At 42.1% G+C, this 20,015-nt stretch overlaps 1 protein-coding gene across 1 annotated transcript; it reads right to left on the bottom strand.

Annotated features, from left to right (window-relative positions):
- si:dkey-242g16.2 (uncharacterized protein LOC336380 homolog) lies at positions 1-1,574 on the bottom strand. Its single transcript, XM_034601280.1, has 3 exons — positions 1,471-1,574; positions 1,284-1,360; positions 1-1,184 (listed from the first exon to the last, which is right to left on the bottom strand). Exons 2-3 carry the CDS (start codon positions 1,295-1,297, stop codon positions 188-190), a joined length of 1,011 nt encoding a protein of 336 aa, XP_034457171.1. The 5' UTR covers positions 1,298-1,360; positions 1,471-1,574; the 3' UTR covers positions 1-187.
- Positions 1,575-20,015: the final 18,441 nt, after the last annotated feature.

The following is a 20,015-nucleotide window of genomic DNA, read 5'->3' as shown; positions in this document are numbered from 1 at the left end:
TTTTTAAGAAAGTTGATTTTAATAAGAACTTGAACATATTCACATTTAAACAGGGTTCGGCTCAGGTCGACTGAGCTTTGCTTTGACACTTGAGAAAGTCCATACATTACTAAAAGCCCTCCCTCCCTTTTACATATACTTTATTTAAATATATTATATTCTTTATAGACTAGCTTCACTGGTCTACTCAGCTGAACACAAGGGTTTTCCACTCTTCTCTGACTCGGCTTGATAAAGTCCTGTGAAGCTGCTGCAGATCAGCAGAGGTCTGCACACGTGAAGGCCAAGTCGGTGGCCGGTGTTTGGACAGTGTTGGGTAGAACCTGTTAGCCTCCCCCTGGTTTGTGTTCGGTGCATCTTTCTCCACGCACAGCCTATAGTTCTGCCCCCTGTTGTCGTCCCAGTGGGCCGTCGTGCCAGCTCCTGGCCGGAAGTACACGCAAAACTCGATTCTCTCCTTCGGATCAATGTTCTGGGGTAAGCTCAAGTCAAAAGTAAAAACGCTCATATCCGCGCCGCCGCAGCGCTGCTGCTGCAGGAACGTGCACGGGATGTCGTGATGGCTCCTCCAAGAGTCAAAGGTCACCTTTATGTGCACGGCCTTCTCGTTACTGTCGTGCGACACGCACACGTTCCCGCTCAGGGAGCGATCCGTAATGCTGCAGCTCCCCAGCTGCACGTGCGTCTCCCTCAGTCGTGCGAGGAAGTTTTTAAAGTCCTGCGTCGGCTGCGGGAAACCAGGGCGGAACCGGTAGCGCTCCAGTTTGCTCGAGGCCGACTCTTGGCCCTGCAGCTTGGCCAGAGTGGGTTTCATCAGCAGGGCCGGAGCCGCAGCAGCGGAGGGCTCTGGGATGAAGAGGCGCACAGCGGTGAGCGCCAGCCCCCTCGCATCCGCAAACACCACGCGGCGCTTCCTGTTCCCACCGCCGCTGTCCCTGCGGAAACAGCTCCGAGGCTCCGAGGAGAAGGGCTGCGCTGAGGAGGAAGAGGAGGAGGAGTGATGAGGGGAGTGGAGGCCGGTCTTTGGCGGACAGTCGGTCGGATGAGAATAACGCTGGGCTGGTTTCAGAGGATTCGAGGGCACCAGGGGATGGAGAGGCTTGCGCCGGCTGAGGCTCAGGTACATGGCGAGGTCAACGGGCATCACAGCGGCGTGGGGGTGACCTCCGAAGGCATGGAGAACTCTGAGGGGGGTTAACATGAGATCCACCGTCACACACACAATCACAACCACTGCACATATTTCAAATTCTGCCAGAAAGGAAACAATCAAAGGAACTCACCTCGTATAATTCATGTTCACACAGGAGATGTTTCACTGGAATCTTTGCTCGAGCTGCCTCTTTACACAGAGAAGAGTCTACAGGCAGAACAACAGAGGCGATGAATGAGTAAAACGTCTCAGTCACAAGATGACCTCCTCTGGAAAACAATGACATCAAGGTGTTTTTAAAAGATCAATCTACTCACAGTGTGTGTTTCATCCAAGCAGAGGAGAAGAAGGCATGCTGTTCTCAGGCTGTGTCTCTGATCTCTGTGCAGTTTGGGAATGAGGCTGAAGCTTCTGTGTCACCACATTAACATGAGGGCGGTTTAACCAATGAGGTGACGCCTCCTTGGCCCTGCCCACTAAAGAACCAGTGCCTGGGAAGCTGGGCCTCAAAGTTTCCCTTTCATGGATCTGTCCTGCAACACACACCCTTTTTTAATAAAACAGAAACAAAATGAAATACCTTTTTATTTAATTTACAGCCAATCAGAGTCAAAACAAGTAGAATTTATGACAGAACCCAGGAGTAAAGAATTAATTAAACATTAGACAAAGAGGAAAATCATCAAATTACAAGCTTCTCTCTTATAGCACCAGTTTAATCGAGGCTGGAAGCACAAAATCAAATTAAACTCTAAATCCAAACAGTCAGAATTCAAAATTCTTGTAGTAGTGAAGTTCTTCTTCTCCCCGTCCCATTCTACAATTTAAATTGTAAATCAGGCCGCCAGGCACAGAGCTCTCATTCAGAGATTAGGACAGACGGACCTCAAGAGGAAATTACAACTGCTTAAGAAGTCGCCCAACGCTAAGCTTTGATGTGGCTGAGGGAGAGAATGGGTTCCCATGGCGACGTTAAAGCAGTTTATTGAAATCTAAAGACGGTTAATAATTAGAACCAGAATATCTATTTATAATCTAATAAACGATATATATATATTCATTAAAAGTCATACACTTCGGTAGTGACGCTGTTCCATATAATCTCTTAAATAGCAAAATAGCTATTGTGGATTATGTATTTTTTTTTATTTACAGTATTCTTTTGTGTGTGTTCATTGACAAAATTCTGCTTCGCTTAAGAATTTTAGTTAGGAAATAGGTTATGATTAGCATGTAGCTTAGCATCCCAAGAAGATCAACACCACCTATGAGCCAATTACAGCACAAACTGTTTAAACTGATGTTTTGTCTAGAAAGGAGTAATTTATGGAAAATACATGTTTCTGGGCTGTAACACAATGAAATAGCTGTAAACGCGTTGAGCCTCAGATCAGTTTGTGGAGTCGACACGATGCTGCAGCTCTGAGGTTTTAACATAAACACTCTGGTTCATCACAATTAATGTTACACAATGTAAAGCCCACTTAAAGGAATCAGACTCTGCCAAGTGCTGCTTCCAGACGCAGGTTAATTCACGACGGACTGCACACACTCAAATGTATAATTGCTCAGAAACCGGGGCCCTGCAGTGTCTCATATAAGTTGTTGAGTGTAGATTGACAGATTGTTGACTGTTAAACCTGGAAAAGTACATTTAGATAAATTGCGTTAATGGAGTTTTGTTTGAGGAAACAAACCTTAAACATTCAACGATCATATTTTTCATCAGTCGCCCTCATGGACATGTGATCTCCATCCCAGAGTGTTTCATTGTTGTGCAAATCAAATTAAAGTATATATCCAATATGTTAAAATGACCAGAAAGCAGTGAATCAGTCTTTTACATGCTGATGGTGCAGCAGTATAATATACACTGTCATAACTGGCAGAGGCTGATGGACTGGTATGAGGTGAGGACACATAATGACGCACATGAGTAAGAGTGTTCACATTCCTTCCACAACCGTCAGTCGGTCTTAGGTTATAATTTGTCCGTCTGTCACAAATGTAAACCAGCTCCGGTTGATGTCACCATTAATAAAAACAGACATACAGAAAGTGTGTTGCTATGTGTGTCACCGTGTGTCACTATATCGCCTCTATTTGGTCCCACTTTCTCCCCGGAGGTGTATGAATTGGATATTTAGAAAAATCTGAAAAAATGGCCGCGCTCCACAAACTCTCCGCCAGAAGAAGTTTTTTTTTGTAATTTTTAAGTTTGTAAAATGTCAACAGATCTTTTACACGTATTCATGTGTAAACTATGACGTGCTGTATTCTAATTAGTCCTTCAATACACACCTCATAGTCAAATTTTTCACAACAAAAGATGCAAAACATGTAAAAATAGAGCACTAATGTCAATTTATTGAATATTTTGCAGCTGTTTATCTTTTCTTTATTAATTCATTTTCAATAACAGCTCAACTCTTTACCACTGGCCAGCTAAGATTTAGATTTTTCAACTTCAGACTGCTACCATTCCTTTGCCGCTCCAGGAAGAAGGAGAAGCCGATAGAAAACCTCCGATATGCAAGTTATAGATAATGGCCGTGAGAGGAGCTTGAGAAAATCAATTAAGTGCTCACATTGAGAATTTTAATAAATGGAAGAATCAAGTGCACGTAGTGACAGAATGGCTTCGAGAGCTTCCTTCTCTGCAGCTCCTTCTTCTATCTTTAAATAATATATATTCACATTGTAGCCTGGTATCATATTAACCTATAACTCCTCCAGATTCCCATTACTTATGCAGCACGTAAGACGGGGGTGATACTGAGGTGGCAGCTAGAAACACTTTCTTCTTTTCCCACTTCAATATATGAAGCCACGGAGTAGCCTTGAGTCAAATAGAAAAATACTGTACACACAGAATTTCATAAAGTTTTGCATTGTTGATATAGTTCATATTTTTTCGTTATATATGTTTTATTAAATGCAACAGCAGAAGTCTCACTCCCCTTTGGAACAGCAGGACACGCCTCCAGTGAGGCCACAGAAATATGACTAAAGTTATTCCAGCATGGACGTAGCCCAGATCAGCAAAGTCCATGTGGGACCAGGACACGACGACCAGAGTGGATTAGAAGAACCCACGTCCTGATGTTATCCTTCAAGTTCCAGACTTTCAACAGACAGCGAGTGACCAAGCAACCAGAGACACTGGTGGTTGACGAGTTTAACCAGAGAACACGAGTGATGGATCCCAGTGGAGGAAACTGGCAGCAACTTCAGGAAGAAGGAGCAGGTTTGCAAGATGAACTGGAAGAGATGTGACCCCAGGTACAAACACCTGGAGTCTCTGTCCAGAGGAACTCAGTCCTGGAAACAGTGGAACTATTAGGTTTCTCTATAATACTGTAAAGTCTCAACCTTATTATCTGAAGTTACTTGGGTTACATGCGAATAAAACTGAATGGGATTTATTTGAGATTCTTTTATCCAACTACTGTCCTGTTCTTGTGTTCTTGTGTTTTTGTATTTTACTTTTAAGCATTCATTCATCAACACATATAAGATACCAGGCACAATGCGGTTGCCTACAGAATCTCACCGTCAGATCTTTATTTACTCACCACACAAGAATGTTTTATCAAGTTACCAAACCCTGTTGGTCGTAAATCAAGTGAAAAGCAGATGTTAAAATAATAGGCGTATATGTCCCGACTCCTCTCAGCCGCTCTGCAGAGCCAAAATGTCCTGATGCGACAGCGATTACGTCCTTTCTGCTCCGTGCAGATGTTCAGTGAGCTCATGCAGACTCATACAGAGTCATGGATCATTACGTCTCTTACAGTCTGAGTCTGTGTTTGTGTTGCTGCTCTGTCTAGACGTCCTCTCATGAGGATAACCGTCGCTGCTACGGGCTCAAATTGAATTTAAAGAGGAATTGTCACCGGTGTCTTTCCAACACGTTAGCTTAGCTGAGCTGCTCGATTACAACAGGGAACTGTATGAGCCGATTCAACACAAAACTAATTAGGCTCCATATTGTATAAGTTATAATATGATGGAAGATAACAATAAGAAAATATCTCATTGTTGGTCATTTAAAGTAATTATGATTTGGGGGATTTTCAGTGCATTAATGTAACGAGTGTAGTTCCCTTTCAGAATAAGTCGTCATTAGTGAGCCCTCCTCAAACAGTCCTATAATGTACTGACAGGTATTACGTATATTCGTAGCTTTTTATATCCAGACCTGCGCTCATCCTACCTGGTTTATCTGCAATTTATATTTTAACGTCTTGTGTTTTTCATAGAAATGAAACTGAATTGCTTTGCTGAATAACTGTTTATATCTGTGGTTTACATGTGAGTTTGAATGATTTACATAACTGCTGTTATTTCATCATACAATTTTTCAAATATAAAAGCTCTGTGATCCCGCTCGACAACAAGCATTGTAGCAACAAAACAAACCGGTGACTCAATAGAAGCGAGGTGTTCACATGTGGCTGTCCCTTGTAATCTCACTGCCATGTGTCCTTCAACCTGAATGTCCACATATGGCGTTTGTCCCTCTTCTCTGATACAACCTGTGTTTCCTGAAATAGTTTCCCTGCGGCAGCGGGCGTGCTCTCCCTTTATCACCGTGGTCAAACAAGAACATGGAACCAGGGGTTATAATAATCTGACCTCTGTGGTTTCACTGCAGCTCAGTGTCACACTCAACCACACGCATCTGTGCATTCACAGCCGTGTTTCATTCCTTATTTGTTTCCTCTTGTCGGGATGATGAACCTCAGCCAGAGGACGACAGATTCCCACACCTCGCCCTTCGAGCCCGGACATGAACAGGAACAGCATGTGACTTGCTCACACGTTGATTGACAGTGTTGACAGAGCTTCAAACAGACGTGCAAGGAGGAGAGAAAGTTCACATATTGTTCGAATGCAGTTTGTTCCTTATTATCATAACAACCTGATGCACTGCAATTATGAACCTTTTGAGGCCTCACGCTCACGTACCTCACGCACACTGTGAATTCCATTGGTAACAAAGGTGTCACTAAATTCACAATATGTCGAGGTTTCTGTGTTTTATTTTTAATTTTTAATGCGTGAATACTGTTGTTTATGATTTGAATAATTATGAATACTAGAATGGTGCAAACCTCTGTCATGTCCACATTTAAATTCACTACATCCAGACTTTTATTTGCATCTGCACCAAACAAGCCCCAGTCTTTGTGTTATCCTGCAAACAAACACACAGACAAACACAGATGAAAACATAACCTCTTAGGAGGATGTATTATACATATTTATATATATATATTGAACATTCTAATGGGAAACCCTCAGTTTCAGGACACCCTCACCGAAGCTGAAAATAAATCTCTGACACCATCACTGTGATTTAGCTGCACTTAAACCACAGAGGTAAATAAATGCATAGTATTGATGATGATGAAGCATAAAACATTTATCTTCCATATCTGGCAAATATATTTACACCACTGGAGAGAAAATGATTATTTAATTCTGGATTATTTGATGATCATGTGTAGAGTTTTCATTTATTCTTTGTATGCTTTGTTTCTTGAGGACAAATGATCCCTCCACACTTGACAGACTTATTTCCTGTAAAGAGGAAGTCGCCCAAACACGATGTTTTGGACCAATTTGTCGGCTCCGCTGCTCGAAACACTTTTTGAAGTTTTAATGTTAGAAACCTGAAATGCCTCAGACACTTTTAAAGAGTCGAGTCCATTCTGGCGGGGGAATAAACATATAAATAAATAAATATAGCTGTAATAATGGTATCTTCAAAGCCAAAACCTTATTTCTTTTGGGGGGGGAATAACATCTTCAAAGCCAAAACTGTATTTCTGCTGGCAGAACGATTAAGATTTCCTCTTTTAAGAGGAGCGATGAGAGAGGCTGATGTAAGCTTGAAGGGGTAGAGCAGTAAATTGTGGACTGTAACCCCATTACCACCCTCGGCTGGCTGCAGATAGCAGCCTGCAGGACCTCCTTCATTATTCCTGCTGACTCCCTGCAGACACTACAGGGGCTGAGCGAGGAGCTCCCTCCTGTGGGAGGAGGAGGGAGCGCCTCACCGCGAGGAGCTGGCTCACTGTCCTGTTTATGTAACTGGTGGAAGTCATAGTTGTGTAAAGCAGGAGCAGGTTATTTCTGTGTCTAGCTGCTGGTCATGTTGTGATATTTCTTATTTAATTTCTTGGTAATCTTATTTAGTAGCAAGTAGCACGTTCCCCTTTTTTTTTTACACAAGTAAGGTTGTATTATCTTTGTGTTTGTGTCTGTTTTGTTTTGGAGGATGGAGAACATATTTACGGATTGGTCCTCAAAACTTCTGTTTACTCTTTTTAAGCAATAGCTAATGATAAATACAATTAACAATAATAATGGCTATAATTCACATGTTCTCTAACTCCTGACTTTGCTCTTATTAAATGTTTCTGTGTAAACAATAGATAATTGCCTAATGTAAGGAGTGACAATTCTCCAATGGACATGAAATGAAATCTCCCCGGAGGATAAGAAATCTAAAATCCTATTGTTTGGATTCTGTCATAAAAAAAAAAAAAGCTTTTCAAACAGACTTGATCAAACACTGAATTCCAGCACATTGTTTTTAACAGTTGAATGAGGTCAGGGAATTGAGTTTAGATTAAATTAGAGTAGTTCTTCATTATTGGTGAAATGAAATTCTTGAATATGAAATCGATCTGTGCTCACTGACATGTTTCCCCTCAGGCTGAAACTCAAATGTAGCAGAGCCAGAGGTTTAATTCCTACAGCTTCTAAAGCGACTCAAGCTGATTATCTTTTCGCTCTTTTAATCATCTTCATGTTTTCATACACTAACATAGCCGGACCCCATCAGCCGTGATGTTCCATCTGTTAATCCACCTGTAGGATACCGAGCAGTGAATCATGCATGGATCATGTCTGTCCATGTTTGTCTGAGGTCAATTTGTATGTAACATATTTGAGCTGGTACAAACGGAACCTGCAGGTAACATCATCATCCGTGTCCTCCCCCCCCCCCCCACAAACTCCTCATCTGCACAGAAAGGGGCAAACAGCTCTGTTTTGAGATGTGGCCAAATGGAGTTTGAATGAGACGTAAAGTGAAGCAGAATCCGGCGTGAGGCAGTCCTGCCAAATGGAATATTTCTAGACACGAGTCAGAATGGCTTCACAGCTGCAAGATAACTGAAATATTATGTGCATATGGAAATAAAGTCAGTGGAGCACAAAAGGAAAAAACAGCAGATGGATCAACTGACAGATACGAGCTGGACCCGGGGAAATGATGACTCACTTTAAAAAATGAATTTCAAATTGGAGCCGACGATGTCAGTGCACCGAGAAATCGGTATATTCGTTCATGTTTGTTTACAAAGACTTTTATTTTGAAGGATAAACAATGCAGACATATACATTGGCTGCTGGAAATGGTGTCATCACCTACTTTGTCCATAACAGAAGAAGAATAAATGTGCATTTAAAATTCACATTTGTTTTTCATTGAATGGTCTTAAAGGTCATAATGGTCTCTTAATGACATCTTAAGAATTATTGCTATTTTTAAATATATGTATCAGCTAATATATCGGTATCTGAATTGTTTTACTCCCTACAAGTATTGACATCAGTCCCCAAATATCCATATCTAAATGAAAGGACAACTAAAAATCTCTCGTAAACATACATATTAGTATTGCCATATATCAATTCATATCTTAACGTATGAAATAAATATCAAATACATGTGATATTCATAAAAAAATCTGTTACTGAGGAATATTACCCATGGTGCACAGGTAAAATACACATTATTATACATCTTCTCACTTCCTGCTTTGCTAATTGAAAATGAACATGTGCAGAGGTGATGCATGAAATAAAAGGTCCATGTTGTTGATATTCTGTAATGCACTGTATAATTAATAATAAACCCCTTATGGTGAAAACAGCAATATCTCCCTGCCCAACATTCACCGATCAGCCACCACATTAAAAACCAGTAATGCTGCAGAAAATCCCTGTTTATCCGTGACCTGTTTTGAAAGAGCTCATTCTGAACCAGGAGCGAAGTGATTTAAAAGATGCTTCTGTAGTTTCGGTTGATTTTTCATGGCTCTATGATTCATAAACACACGGGCCAGCTGATGGGTGTGTCTTCCTTCAGGGAGGGATGTGCCTGAGCATCATATAATCCTATTGTCTGTGATATAAAGGCATTTTTACGATTGAGATTACCAGCATTTTTGTCGAGTGACAGTAGTAGAAAGCGTCATTATATCTTTATTCTAACAAGTCTAACAAGACCAGAGATAGTTACACTGACCTTTTCTTGAGTGGTTCAACCCGACTTTAAATACATGAATCAGTTCCTGGAGACACTTGAGACGCTGACACTTGCCACAGACCTTGAAACAGCAGTGTATTATCCCTCTGCACATTCATTATCATTACAATAATGGTCAGTTTTGGATGCACCGTGTCATTGAAATCGTCAGGTCGAGGTTTGATGAGTTGTGATGTGATTTATTCTCCTGAGAACATATTTCCAGGTGAAACCAGGTGAAAGGACGGAGCCGGAGACCTCGGGTGTCCCCGTCAGACGTGTCCTCATTTCCCCACCACGGCACCATTTTGCTCAACATCTGTGGGCAAAGCGAAACGTTTTTTTCTGTTGGGTCGGTCGCTCGCAGCTGGGGAGGAAATGGACCGGTCAGGTGAATCCACATGAAAGTTACTTCCCTTTACGGCTTTTCACCTTTTAAATCCAAACGAATCCTGATGGAAGATACTTCAAAAAAACAAAAAAACATGGGAGGGCAGATCAGGTTTCACATGAACACAGTGGAAACAACCAAATGTACTTTCAAAGCAGTGGACTTGATTACTGTTGATTTAATTGTTTGTTATTTCATGCATGTATGTTCATATTGCATTTGTGCAATTGTAATTACAGAATCACACGTGTCTATGATTCACAATTCTCGTGTTAAAGAACATGTTATCATACAAGCATCTATCCAGTGATTATCCTGAACTCTGTGGCCCCGCTCGCAGTCTCTTGCAGCTCCACTTGATGGCAGTGGAGCACCAGCGGTGGAGCACCAGCGGTGGCGAATACACAATCCTCCATCTCACCCTGCGTCATTACGTCCCTACACAAAACATAAGCACAATAAAAGCTGCACTATACCTTTTCCTTTATGAATTGCACATGCCACACAGGCCTGTAGCCCACAGGTGCGCTCGTGTCTCTGGCTTTGGCTCAATCAGCCTCGTGAAATAATTTCCACCAACGCAAGCACTTCTGTAACCTTGGACACAGTATCAGCAAAGGATATGTGTTGCTGAGAACTTCACCAACTGGAGTCGGCCCTCCGCCTGGCACTGGCCGCACTGGGCAGTCTGGCACACACAGGCACACACACACTGTAACATGAGCAGAAATTCTCAGGATTAAAAACAACCAGTTCAGTTTTTTTGTGTGTGTGTGTGTTAACTTATAGATATTCTTGTACTTGGCTGTACCATGTTAGAACATGTTAATTTAGCAAATTGAAAACATTAATTCATTATGCATATGATGAATTATGCACCCCAGCGTTTGTCTTATATATGCTACTGGGTTAGTGTGAGACATAGCCGCTGGTGCTAATGTAGAATACACAGTCTCAGATGCATTGTATCCTCCTCCACTCTGCTGCGGCCGCTGCTGCTGCTGCTGCTGCTGCTGCTGAACACTGCATAAGTGCAGTGGTGAGAATACATATTCATTGTGTGAAAGAAAGTTCCCATGTGGTACAAATGGTTGCAAGTAAATAATGGAGTCTCATCCCAGGCAGCACCGGGAGGAACGCGGCGTCTCCAGTGCTATTGCTCATTTTGACCCATTTTGCAATTAAGTGATGACAGTTTGTTGACCTTGGAGAGGGCAGATTGGGGGGAAAGCTTACTTCCTGTGATGCATGTCGTGATCCCACAGGCTCTAAGTGTCTTGGAGCGATCCGATGGATTTCTGCATTATTGAAAGGCCTTATTACCAGAGCCTGGGTGTGAACAGAAGTGAGCACAGTTAATTAAACACCGCTAACTCTGAGGGGGTTTTAATGTATGGGAGGATGCAGGCAGCAGGAAGTGTGGTGTAACTGTTACATGTGAATAAAGACAATACTTAATTACACATACTTTTGAATATTAATTATTTGATTATGAAAGCTAATGAGGAATCAAAAAGTACTTTAATTAAAATGAAATAGTGACTCTGTTATTAGTTGTTCGGCTGATATTTACGCTGCATTTAACCAAGCTAATGGAAAACAGAAGAAATAAATTATCTTTCTTTATAATATTCAAATTGAATTTTACTTATTTGTGCAGCAACATTTCATTGGTGGCTTTCTAATAAAAAAAAAAAAAAAATAGAGAAATTAGAGAGCTGATGCAAATTGACATTGTACAACTCATGTACACATGGACTTAATTTAATAGTTCCAGTCTAATGAGAAATTAATTGATTACTGGGAGAAAATACAGCATATTATGAAGTCACACACACACACACACACACACACACACACACACCTCTTATAGCAGGAAGTTGAGAACGTTGCTCAGGAAAGGTTATCTGGCCTGTTGCCCTTTTCCCTCCATGTGATCTAAGCAGCCTGAAAACAGACGGATGGATGGATTGTGACGTGTATCAACTATTGTACTTCATCAATCACAGACAACTATATCATTTTGATGAGTCATGGCATTAGCGTAAAGACTTAAATTAAAGTTTAAGTTTGTTATTGTTTCCACAATCTAAAAGTTGCAGCCAGTGGAATGTAGGCGATTCAATATTACAAATTTCTCCCATTAATCCTATAAAAGTGGGGAAAAATGGGTTTGCATGTTTCCTCACCAGTTACAGGAAGTATTAACCAGCAGTACTGTCCTTGGCCGTCAAACAGTATTGTGTGTATTTTAGCATTAATACACACTGCAGGCATATAGCTCATGGTAGATGCTATAGACACCCAGGTGTAGTCAATAATGATGTTTGCAGACGGGGTGGAGGAGCCAATAGGATCCTGGATCACTGTAGTGGACCTCGTGCGAGAGTTTCCTGCAGAAATGTTGTAAACGGGTCAATTCCACAACTCAAAAACTGAATATAATGGAAACAAATAGAAGAAATAAGTCAATATCAACTGTTGACACATCATCCAACCTGACTAGCATCAAACAGTTTTCTCATTGGTCATATTAATGCAGTAACACGCTATGCTCCACTTGTTACCTGCTCCCTCTGCTGCGCCTCAAATGTCATCCTCCACATCTCGGCCCTCTGTGGATTCAGGAGTTTACCTGGAGGCTCTGCAGGCCTCAGCCGGACCGTTCTCCATTAACCCTGGTGAAGCTCGCTGCAGAGGACACGTAAGCATCTGGCCACAAGTATGTTCCGAGCAGTAAATGCAATCTGTTGAACTAATACATCTGATGTTGCTGCTTTCCACGTCAGTTTGAGTAAGTCATCCTTTGCCTTGAGAAGCTGCAGTCGGGCTGCTCTCAGCCGAGAGAGCTGCTGAGTGAATTAGCCGCTCAGGCTGGCGGAACCGTATTAAAAATTCTTCCGTACTTCCTCATTCCCTGTGATGCCATTTGATCTCCTCTTTTTATTCTATCACTCTCTCTCTCTCCCATTTTCTCTTTACACCTGAAGAAAAGAATAAGAAACCAAACCCATAGAATTATTATGCAGACCCAGGGATCTCAAATGGACCGTAATCATCCCAGTTCACAGCTCGGAGGTGAATTCCAGTCACATCGGGTCCTTTTTGTTTCGTAATGAAAATTCATTCTTGTTCCCTTCCTGTAAAATACTCAGAACAGAGGTCATGGTACTGATGTAGTTTGTAGTGATACGCAGAGATGATGACTTCAGAGATGACGTAGTTTTGCAATTCCTTATGATCTTTGTACATTATTTTGGAAAGCCTTAAAAGTAGAGTCACACATTAACTTGCATTTATTTCTGACATATTCCTAATACTCCTATGAAAATGTCGTCTTTTGCAAACTGAGGTGATTTTCTTTTGTTATTAAATGCTAAAGTGCATCAATGCTGTTGACCTGAATGCGTGTTTTCACAAGATAACACTGTTATTTTCTATTTGTTGTATTTGCCCTCACGTTCACACGATCCAAACAAATTAACTGTGAACATCTGTTCTTACTGTCGTCAAAAGACGAGTCACGGTGAAACCACCTCCGTGTCTGAGCCTGAATGAAACACACATGAATTGATAAGGAAGTACTGGGAAGTTTAATGGAACTTTACCAACTTAACTTTTCCTTGTGCTGTTGTTTGTTTCTCTCCTTTTTGATCACATTTGCTGTGTATTAGTTTTTACGTCGCACAAATGTGGTTTTAAAAGTCAAAAGCTGGGTTTAACAAATATTCAACCCTTTATTTTTATGTTATTTGAGTTTTGAAAATACAAACTTATCTTATTTTCTGATGAATCACATCTTTATTTCAACAGGCCAGCATAAATACCAAACCTACTATATTTAATAATGTATAAATGTGGTTAAATGTTGGGGTCAGGTCGAGGTTAACCTGAGGCCGGGGGGGGGGGGGGGGGGGGACGTGTTCTTCTTGAGGGATCCAGACAATATTCAACTGACAACTTGCTGAATATTTACTGGTCAACACACTTTATTATCAATACTTAAATACAGAAATGTCAACTCTGCAGCAATGATAGCTCGTCGCCTGGTAAATAAAAGCACAGAGACTCATTATAAGTTATGTTTATTACAGGTTTGATTCATCTCGACGCTGCAAATTGGCTCGATGTGACAAAGAGGAGCGAGTCCTCGGGGGCTTTTCCTGGATCATAGAATCAAATCTGAGGAATCTTATCTCTCTCTCAATTTTTTTCACGGCATATTGGCGTAAGTTAATTCCATGCCTCCTTCCTTTTCTCCATCTGACTTTCATTGTGTCTGCCTAATCAGCCAGAAGCAGAAATGATCTGCTAACATTTCATTTCTCCATGAATATTTGATTGTCAAAAAAGAAATTGCCCTCGGGGAACGAACTGGGCCCAAAGTTCGGCTTTGATTTGCGATTAAATTATCAAGAAATCAATTTCATCTGCTTTGAATAATTCAGGGTTTAATGGAATGAGAAATAGCGGGGGAAAAAAAAAAGGGGCACGGGTTATGAGATGGTCTGAAGGGTGTGTGTGTGTGTGTGTGTGTGTGTGTGTGTGTGATGGGGGGGGGGGGGGGGGGGGGGGAGGGTGATGCCACTCAAAACGAAAGCAGGGGCCCTGCATTGTGTCTGGGGAGCTCCTGTCATTTCACCTGTGCGGCTGCTGTGGCATGTCAATGAGGCTCCTGCGTCGGTAATTCGTTGATCGCAGCGAGTCCAGAGGAAACATCTGAGATTAGTTGCTCGGCCGGAGTGTTGCCACCCTCCTGATTTATTGCCTTGTCTTTCCCGGGATTGGAAAAGATCACGTGGTAAAAAAAGTTAGAGGAAGCGTTCTCTGTTAAACTTTTATTCCACTAATCGCTGATCGTGTTTTTTAAGTCCACTTGAAACGTAACTGGTGATTAGCCCCCAAGTTAAGACTCTAATAAGGGAAAACAAGAGTGGAAGAAATAAGGGGGAAAGAAGAAGAGAAAGAGGTCGGGTTTACCTCCGGGGCCGCGAGGGGCTCATCACAGAGAAAGGGCGAATTTAGCTAATCCCCCAAACGAGTGCTTAATGGCGAGGGTTCAGAAAGACTTCCCGATGTTGTGCAGCTCCACCGGATCCCTGGAAACCGTCCCACAGCGGCGTGCATGCATATGTCATCGCCTGCTCTTGTCAGTTCAAAAAAGGACGGCAGCGTCGGTGTTCCTTGACAAGACACAAATAAATAGAGCTGCACTGACTGCATGCAGCCCGACCTGACAGTTGTGGAATTAAAGAGGTGGCTGTGTTGTGAAAGGGCGAAGACGGCTTGGTACCAAACTGGAGCCAAACAGCACAGCTCCGCTAGAGCTTGTCAAAAGTGTTCCTTCTCTTATTTGAAAAAAAGTTAGCTACCGAACTCCGGGAAGCTAACTTTAGCTGCTGCGTGTTACACATCTTTACATTTGACTGATCCCCGGCTCATCTTTATTTTAGGATCCTTCGTCCCGAAGCCGGTTTCAGACGACCGGCAAATTATTGTGATGTTGGGAGACGTGGGACTCTTTGAAAGAAAAAAATGATTCCCAACGCATCACATCTTAGGCCTAATCACCTGCGAGCTCGATAGCATGTCAACACAAGCTGATGTAGCCGACTGAAATATTTTGGAAACATCATCATTACTGGGTTTCACTTGAAAATATCGCGACGGTAAGAATCCCTCTTGTGTCTGCGAGCGCTATTAACAAGTTTGGTGACAGGCAGCGGGTCACAGTTTCATATTCGGAGGAGGTGGTGGTCACAGCTCGGTGAGGAGTGGAGGAGTCCAGGGATTCAGAGGATCCGTCTTCAAGAAGAACTCAGGGAACAGATATTGAGATACTGAGCTGGATGACTTTGACTTCCAATGGCTGCCATGGAAACTGTACAGTTTACCTGAGACAAAAATATCAACCGCATCGTGGCATCGAGAGTCAAAGTCATTCGGGTGTTTCCACTGGGAAATGTGAATGTTCATCCAGTCGTTGTTTGGGACCAACACACTCACGTTGTGATGCTGCTTGGCTGTAGAGCATAAAAGAGCATTTATCATTAGAATGCAGTGTGCGCTCATCTGTTTACAATTTCGAGTCCTTGAGCAGGAGACTCGTTTCTTATTTCTGCAGCTCTGAAGCTGACCTCTGACCTCCAAGTACAGAAAAGACAGAGGAAGGAAGAAAGAAGAATTAAGCTCAAAACCCCGGTCTGCACATTCGGCTATTCTCTGGTGATTCCACTGGAAACTTTCAAAAGAACCAAACTTGAGTCTTATATAAAAACCCAAGGATTCAATGTGTGTTTACTGTAACGTTAATGATTGTATAAAGGTTTTGTTGATATTAAAACACCTAAAAAATGTATATATAATATCTTTTTCTATACAAAATATTTGTAAAACTAAGCTTCTATAAAAACCCCAAACAGTTTCCTATACACAGCACTTGAAAAGATGCATTAATGCAAAATGGACCCAAATAAAATCCACCTTTTTAAAAATGTAAGTTTCTCCTTTTTCACATATTCAAATGTAAAAAAGCTTAATAGAGAAAAGCCTCAATGCCAAAGTGCATGAATGACACATCATTTGAAAGATAACACAGTTCTCACATCTTCTCCAAAGGTTTTTTTAAAAGGGATTTACATTAGGGATCATTTTAAAAACCATCTCTTAGTGCTGATGGACGTTCTGCTGAAAGACTTATGAGAGAAACGGTCAGAAGGAATATCAAGCAAACCACAACTGAGAGCATATTGTGTTACTACACTCAGAATGTCAGTCTTAAACCGAGCAGAGCGCAGAGTCTGTTTGTGCTCAGCGAAGATCTGACACGGTGCCTTTGGCTCTGAGAGCTGGACTCTTCCATTCGGGTCCCAGAGGACGACAGGAAGTGTCTCCAGTGTCGTTTGAAACCATTTTATATTCCATGTCTCTTTTAATGTCGTCTTCAAGTTGAGCTTTTTTTTTTTCTGGACACGTCTGCTGGGAGTGTTTTTGATCAACGGGTTCAGAGCACTGCTGTACATGTTGAACACATGAGACACTTAACGTGGCTCAGTTTCACGAGTGCATGTAGGAAATGTTTGTTATATTTTTATCTGATGTGTTTTTTGGTCAAATTTATACAAGTTTGTTTAATTTTCCCTCCTCACACTCTTCTTTTGACTCATGCATCATATCACATTATTATTATTACTTGTTAAATGACCTTGGATAGTTTTTCCAAAGATTAATCTCATTATGTATGGGTATATATTCAATAATGGGCTGATTTGCATATAATTCAAAAGTACATTCCCAATCATGTACTTGAAACTCAGGGCTGCTGATGATTTTGACAAGGACGTATGTGGACAGGAACAAAGTCGTGCTAATTTGCCCCACGTAGATCCACAATAACGACGGTTCCTCTGACAGTTGAAGGAGAAACACGACCCCTAAACTAAGCCTCATAAGAAAATGATTTTGCCGTTTGACGGGTGCGTCACTCCACTTCACCTGCACTTTATTTTCCACGTTCCCGCCTCGTATCCACGTCTATTTCCGTCTCCGGGATTTTCTATACGCTGCTTTTAAATTGCTCCGCCGGCTCGCCCGTCGCAATAAGGCGGCGATATGCATTGGAGTGGGGCCATTTTGGGCTCTTACTGTGGGAGGATAACTGGCAGAGTGGCTCATCTAAATTCACACTTTTGTGATATTTCACAACTCGACCTCTGACCTCTCGTGCAACGGCTTTTCCCCGCTCTTGATTGCGGAGGCTGCGATGATTAAAATTGAGAAGAGAGCGCAAGCTTTCTGCGGAACGCCGAGTATGAATGCGAGGAATTAGCGATGCAGCTCAAGAACAGTTTGGGAAATAGGACTGACAAGGAGTGTTGACACATCATCAAACTGAGACTGATTGCTTGAATAATTGGTTTGTACCTAATTATATTAGAGTGGCCTCTTGGGTGTGTGTATGATTATGTGTGCAGAGCTTTCTGTGCTCCGTCGCTGCCTGTGTGCACTGGGATACAGGCCCGGCCCAGGGAGGGGGGGCTTTGCTCCAAGGAAACCGGGCGCATTTGCTTTCTAGCGGCGGTTTCGATCAAATTCACAGAGCGATCCTCCAACCACAATCAAATTTTGAAAGTTTACAATCACGTTAAGGAGCTCTGGAGAAAGGCGGGGGTGGGGGGTGGGAGCGCTGGAAGGGCGACCCAGTGTTTTCGTTCGGAGGCTGTGATAAGAAGGCAGCCTCTAAGTGAGTTAAATGAGAAATAGCGTTGGCACAGCTGTTGTTCCATTAAAAGCCCCCCCCCCCAAGGAGGCTTTAGAGTGGGTCCAAGAGGATCCAGTGTGGGCCGGGAGCCAGCAGGCCTCCATGCATCTGCTGCCGATTCCTCATGCGCTGACAGAATCCCTCATTTGGTGTGTGACCAGGACCCATTCACGCACCCATTTGTAAACATCTTAAGGTCGTTCGCCGGCCGCCTCGCAGACAGAGCGTTTACAGGTGTGATTGTGGCTCGTTCATTTTATCGACCTCCGTGGTCTTCTAAGGATTTATTTAGAAACTTAAACACTGCTCTCTGGGTTTCACAGAACTGGAATGGGAAGAATGCAAAGTCACTTGAATGTTCTATAAGATGCAAATATATATATATAGTTGAAGTATTTCTGTCTAGTTTCACGTTGCAATTCCTCAAGCTTTATATGGAAATACAAATACAAGGTCCCGCAGGAAAATGGTGGGTGGTATTGCTCAAACAGCCGAAAGTGACCTGAATGGGAATATTTAGTATTTATGTCCATTATCTCCAAACAAGATTAATAATTCTACGTAATTAAAGTGGCTATAATCAAATTCATTAGAATAACAGTGGATTTAAAGACTGTCACTGAAGTGGGTCACTCACATGGTTATATTTAGATAATGATCACGCAGCTCTGCAGGGTCCCTCAGCTCCACTGAGCGTTTGGAATAACTCTAACATCCCACAACTTTGTTCGTGTTAACAATAACTCCTCCACACACACACACACACACAAAAGATGGCCGCCCACACTGGGTCTGGTTCCACCGGAGGTTCCTTCCTGTTTGTGTCTCCACTGCTTCGCTCATTGTGGAAACTGGTGAGTTTCTCTATTATATTCTCGGGTCTTGACCTCGCTACGATGTTGCTGTGTTATAATTTGGCTCTATAGAAATAGAATTGAATAGACTGGACAACTTCGCCGTGTAGTTCCTCTCCTCCCACTCGCACAGTGTTGTTTTTCAGCTGCAGCTGTTTGCAGCCAAAAAGCTTTGAACACAAGTGTATTCAGTCAGAAACACACCTTCACTCTGCGTTATTCACACAAAGTTGAGTCCTCGTGTTCACTGACCCTAAGAAGCAAATGTACCAAACTACCCTAACAACAGACTCACCAGCCGAGTGTGTGTGTCTGTCTGTGTGTGTGTGTTCAGACTCAACTCACCAGAAAACTGTGGTTCTTTCAGTTCTCTCCCCTCTTTGATATCAGAGTCACGAAAACCCAAGAAAAACATCTTTTCATTCTCAGGTCACACGAGGCACCGACACTCCACAAATTTGTGTGTAATTGCAAGTTTCCATTAGCTTGTCAGAAATTCCCCTGCCGCTCCGTATGAAAAGCGACCTGTCTCGCACCGAATAGCAAGGTGGGCGAGTATTCAGGAGAATAAGAGGGCTGATGTTTCCCTCTCACGAAATCCAACAACAGATTCATGTGAAGGACTGAAACGCAAACTCCAAATCAATGCTGACGTTGGCCAATATTCGTTTAAAAAAAATTAGCACAAGGGCTTCAAAGGTGATAATTATCATTGTGTTAAAAGGAAACATACATTTTTAGCGTCAGGTAAAGTGAGAGCGGAGAAGTTGAGATATTTCCTCCACGTGCTGGAAGCGGTTGTCCAATCACAACAAAGTCGTCCAGCCGGCCAAACACAGCAGACTGGGATGTATCAGCACCTAATTATAAAGCATGTAAACATTTTAAAGTAATAACACAAAAGTAATAACACAAATTAAAAGTATGAACCTGGATATAAGCACAACGCGTCTCCTTTACTACCTTGTATGTTTGCTACAGTATCTCTGTGCGTAAAGGAAATGCTTTGCAAGCTCCTCTTTCTTTTGTTA

Source organism: Hippoglossus hippoglossus, chromosome 12, assembly GCF_009819705.1.
Source record: "Hippoglossus hippoglossus isolate fHipHip1 chromosome 12, fHipHip1.pri, whole genome shotgun sequence".
Taxonomy (NCBI): Eukaryota; Metazoa; Chordata; class Actinopteri; order Pleuronectiformes; family Pleuronectidae; genus Hippoglossus; species Hippoglossus hippoglossus.
The sequence above is the reverse complement of the archived record's forward strand: the minus strand, read 5'-3'. Positions and strand labels throughout refer to the sequence as shown.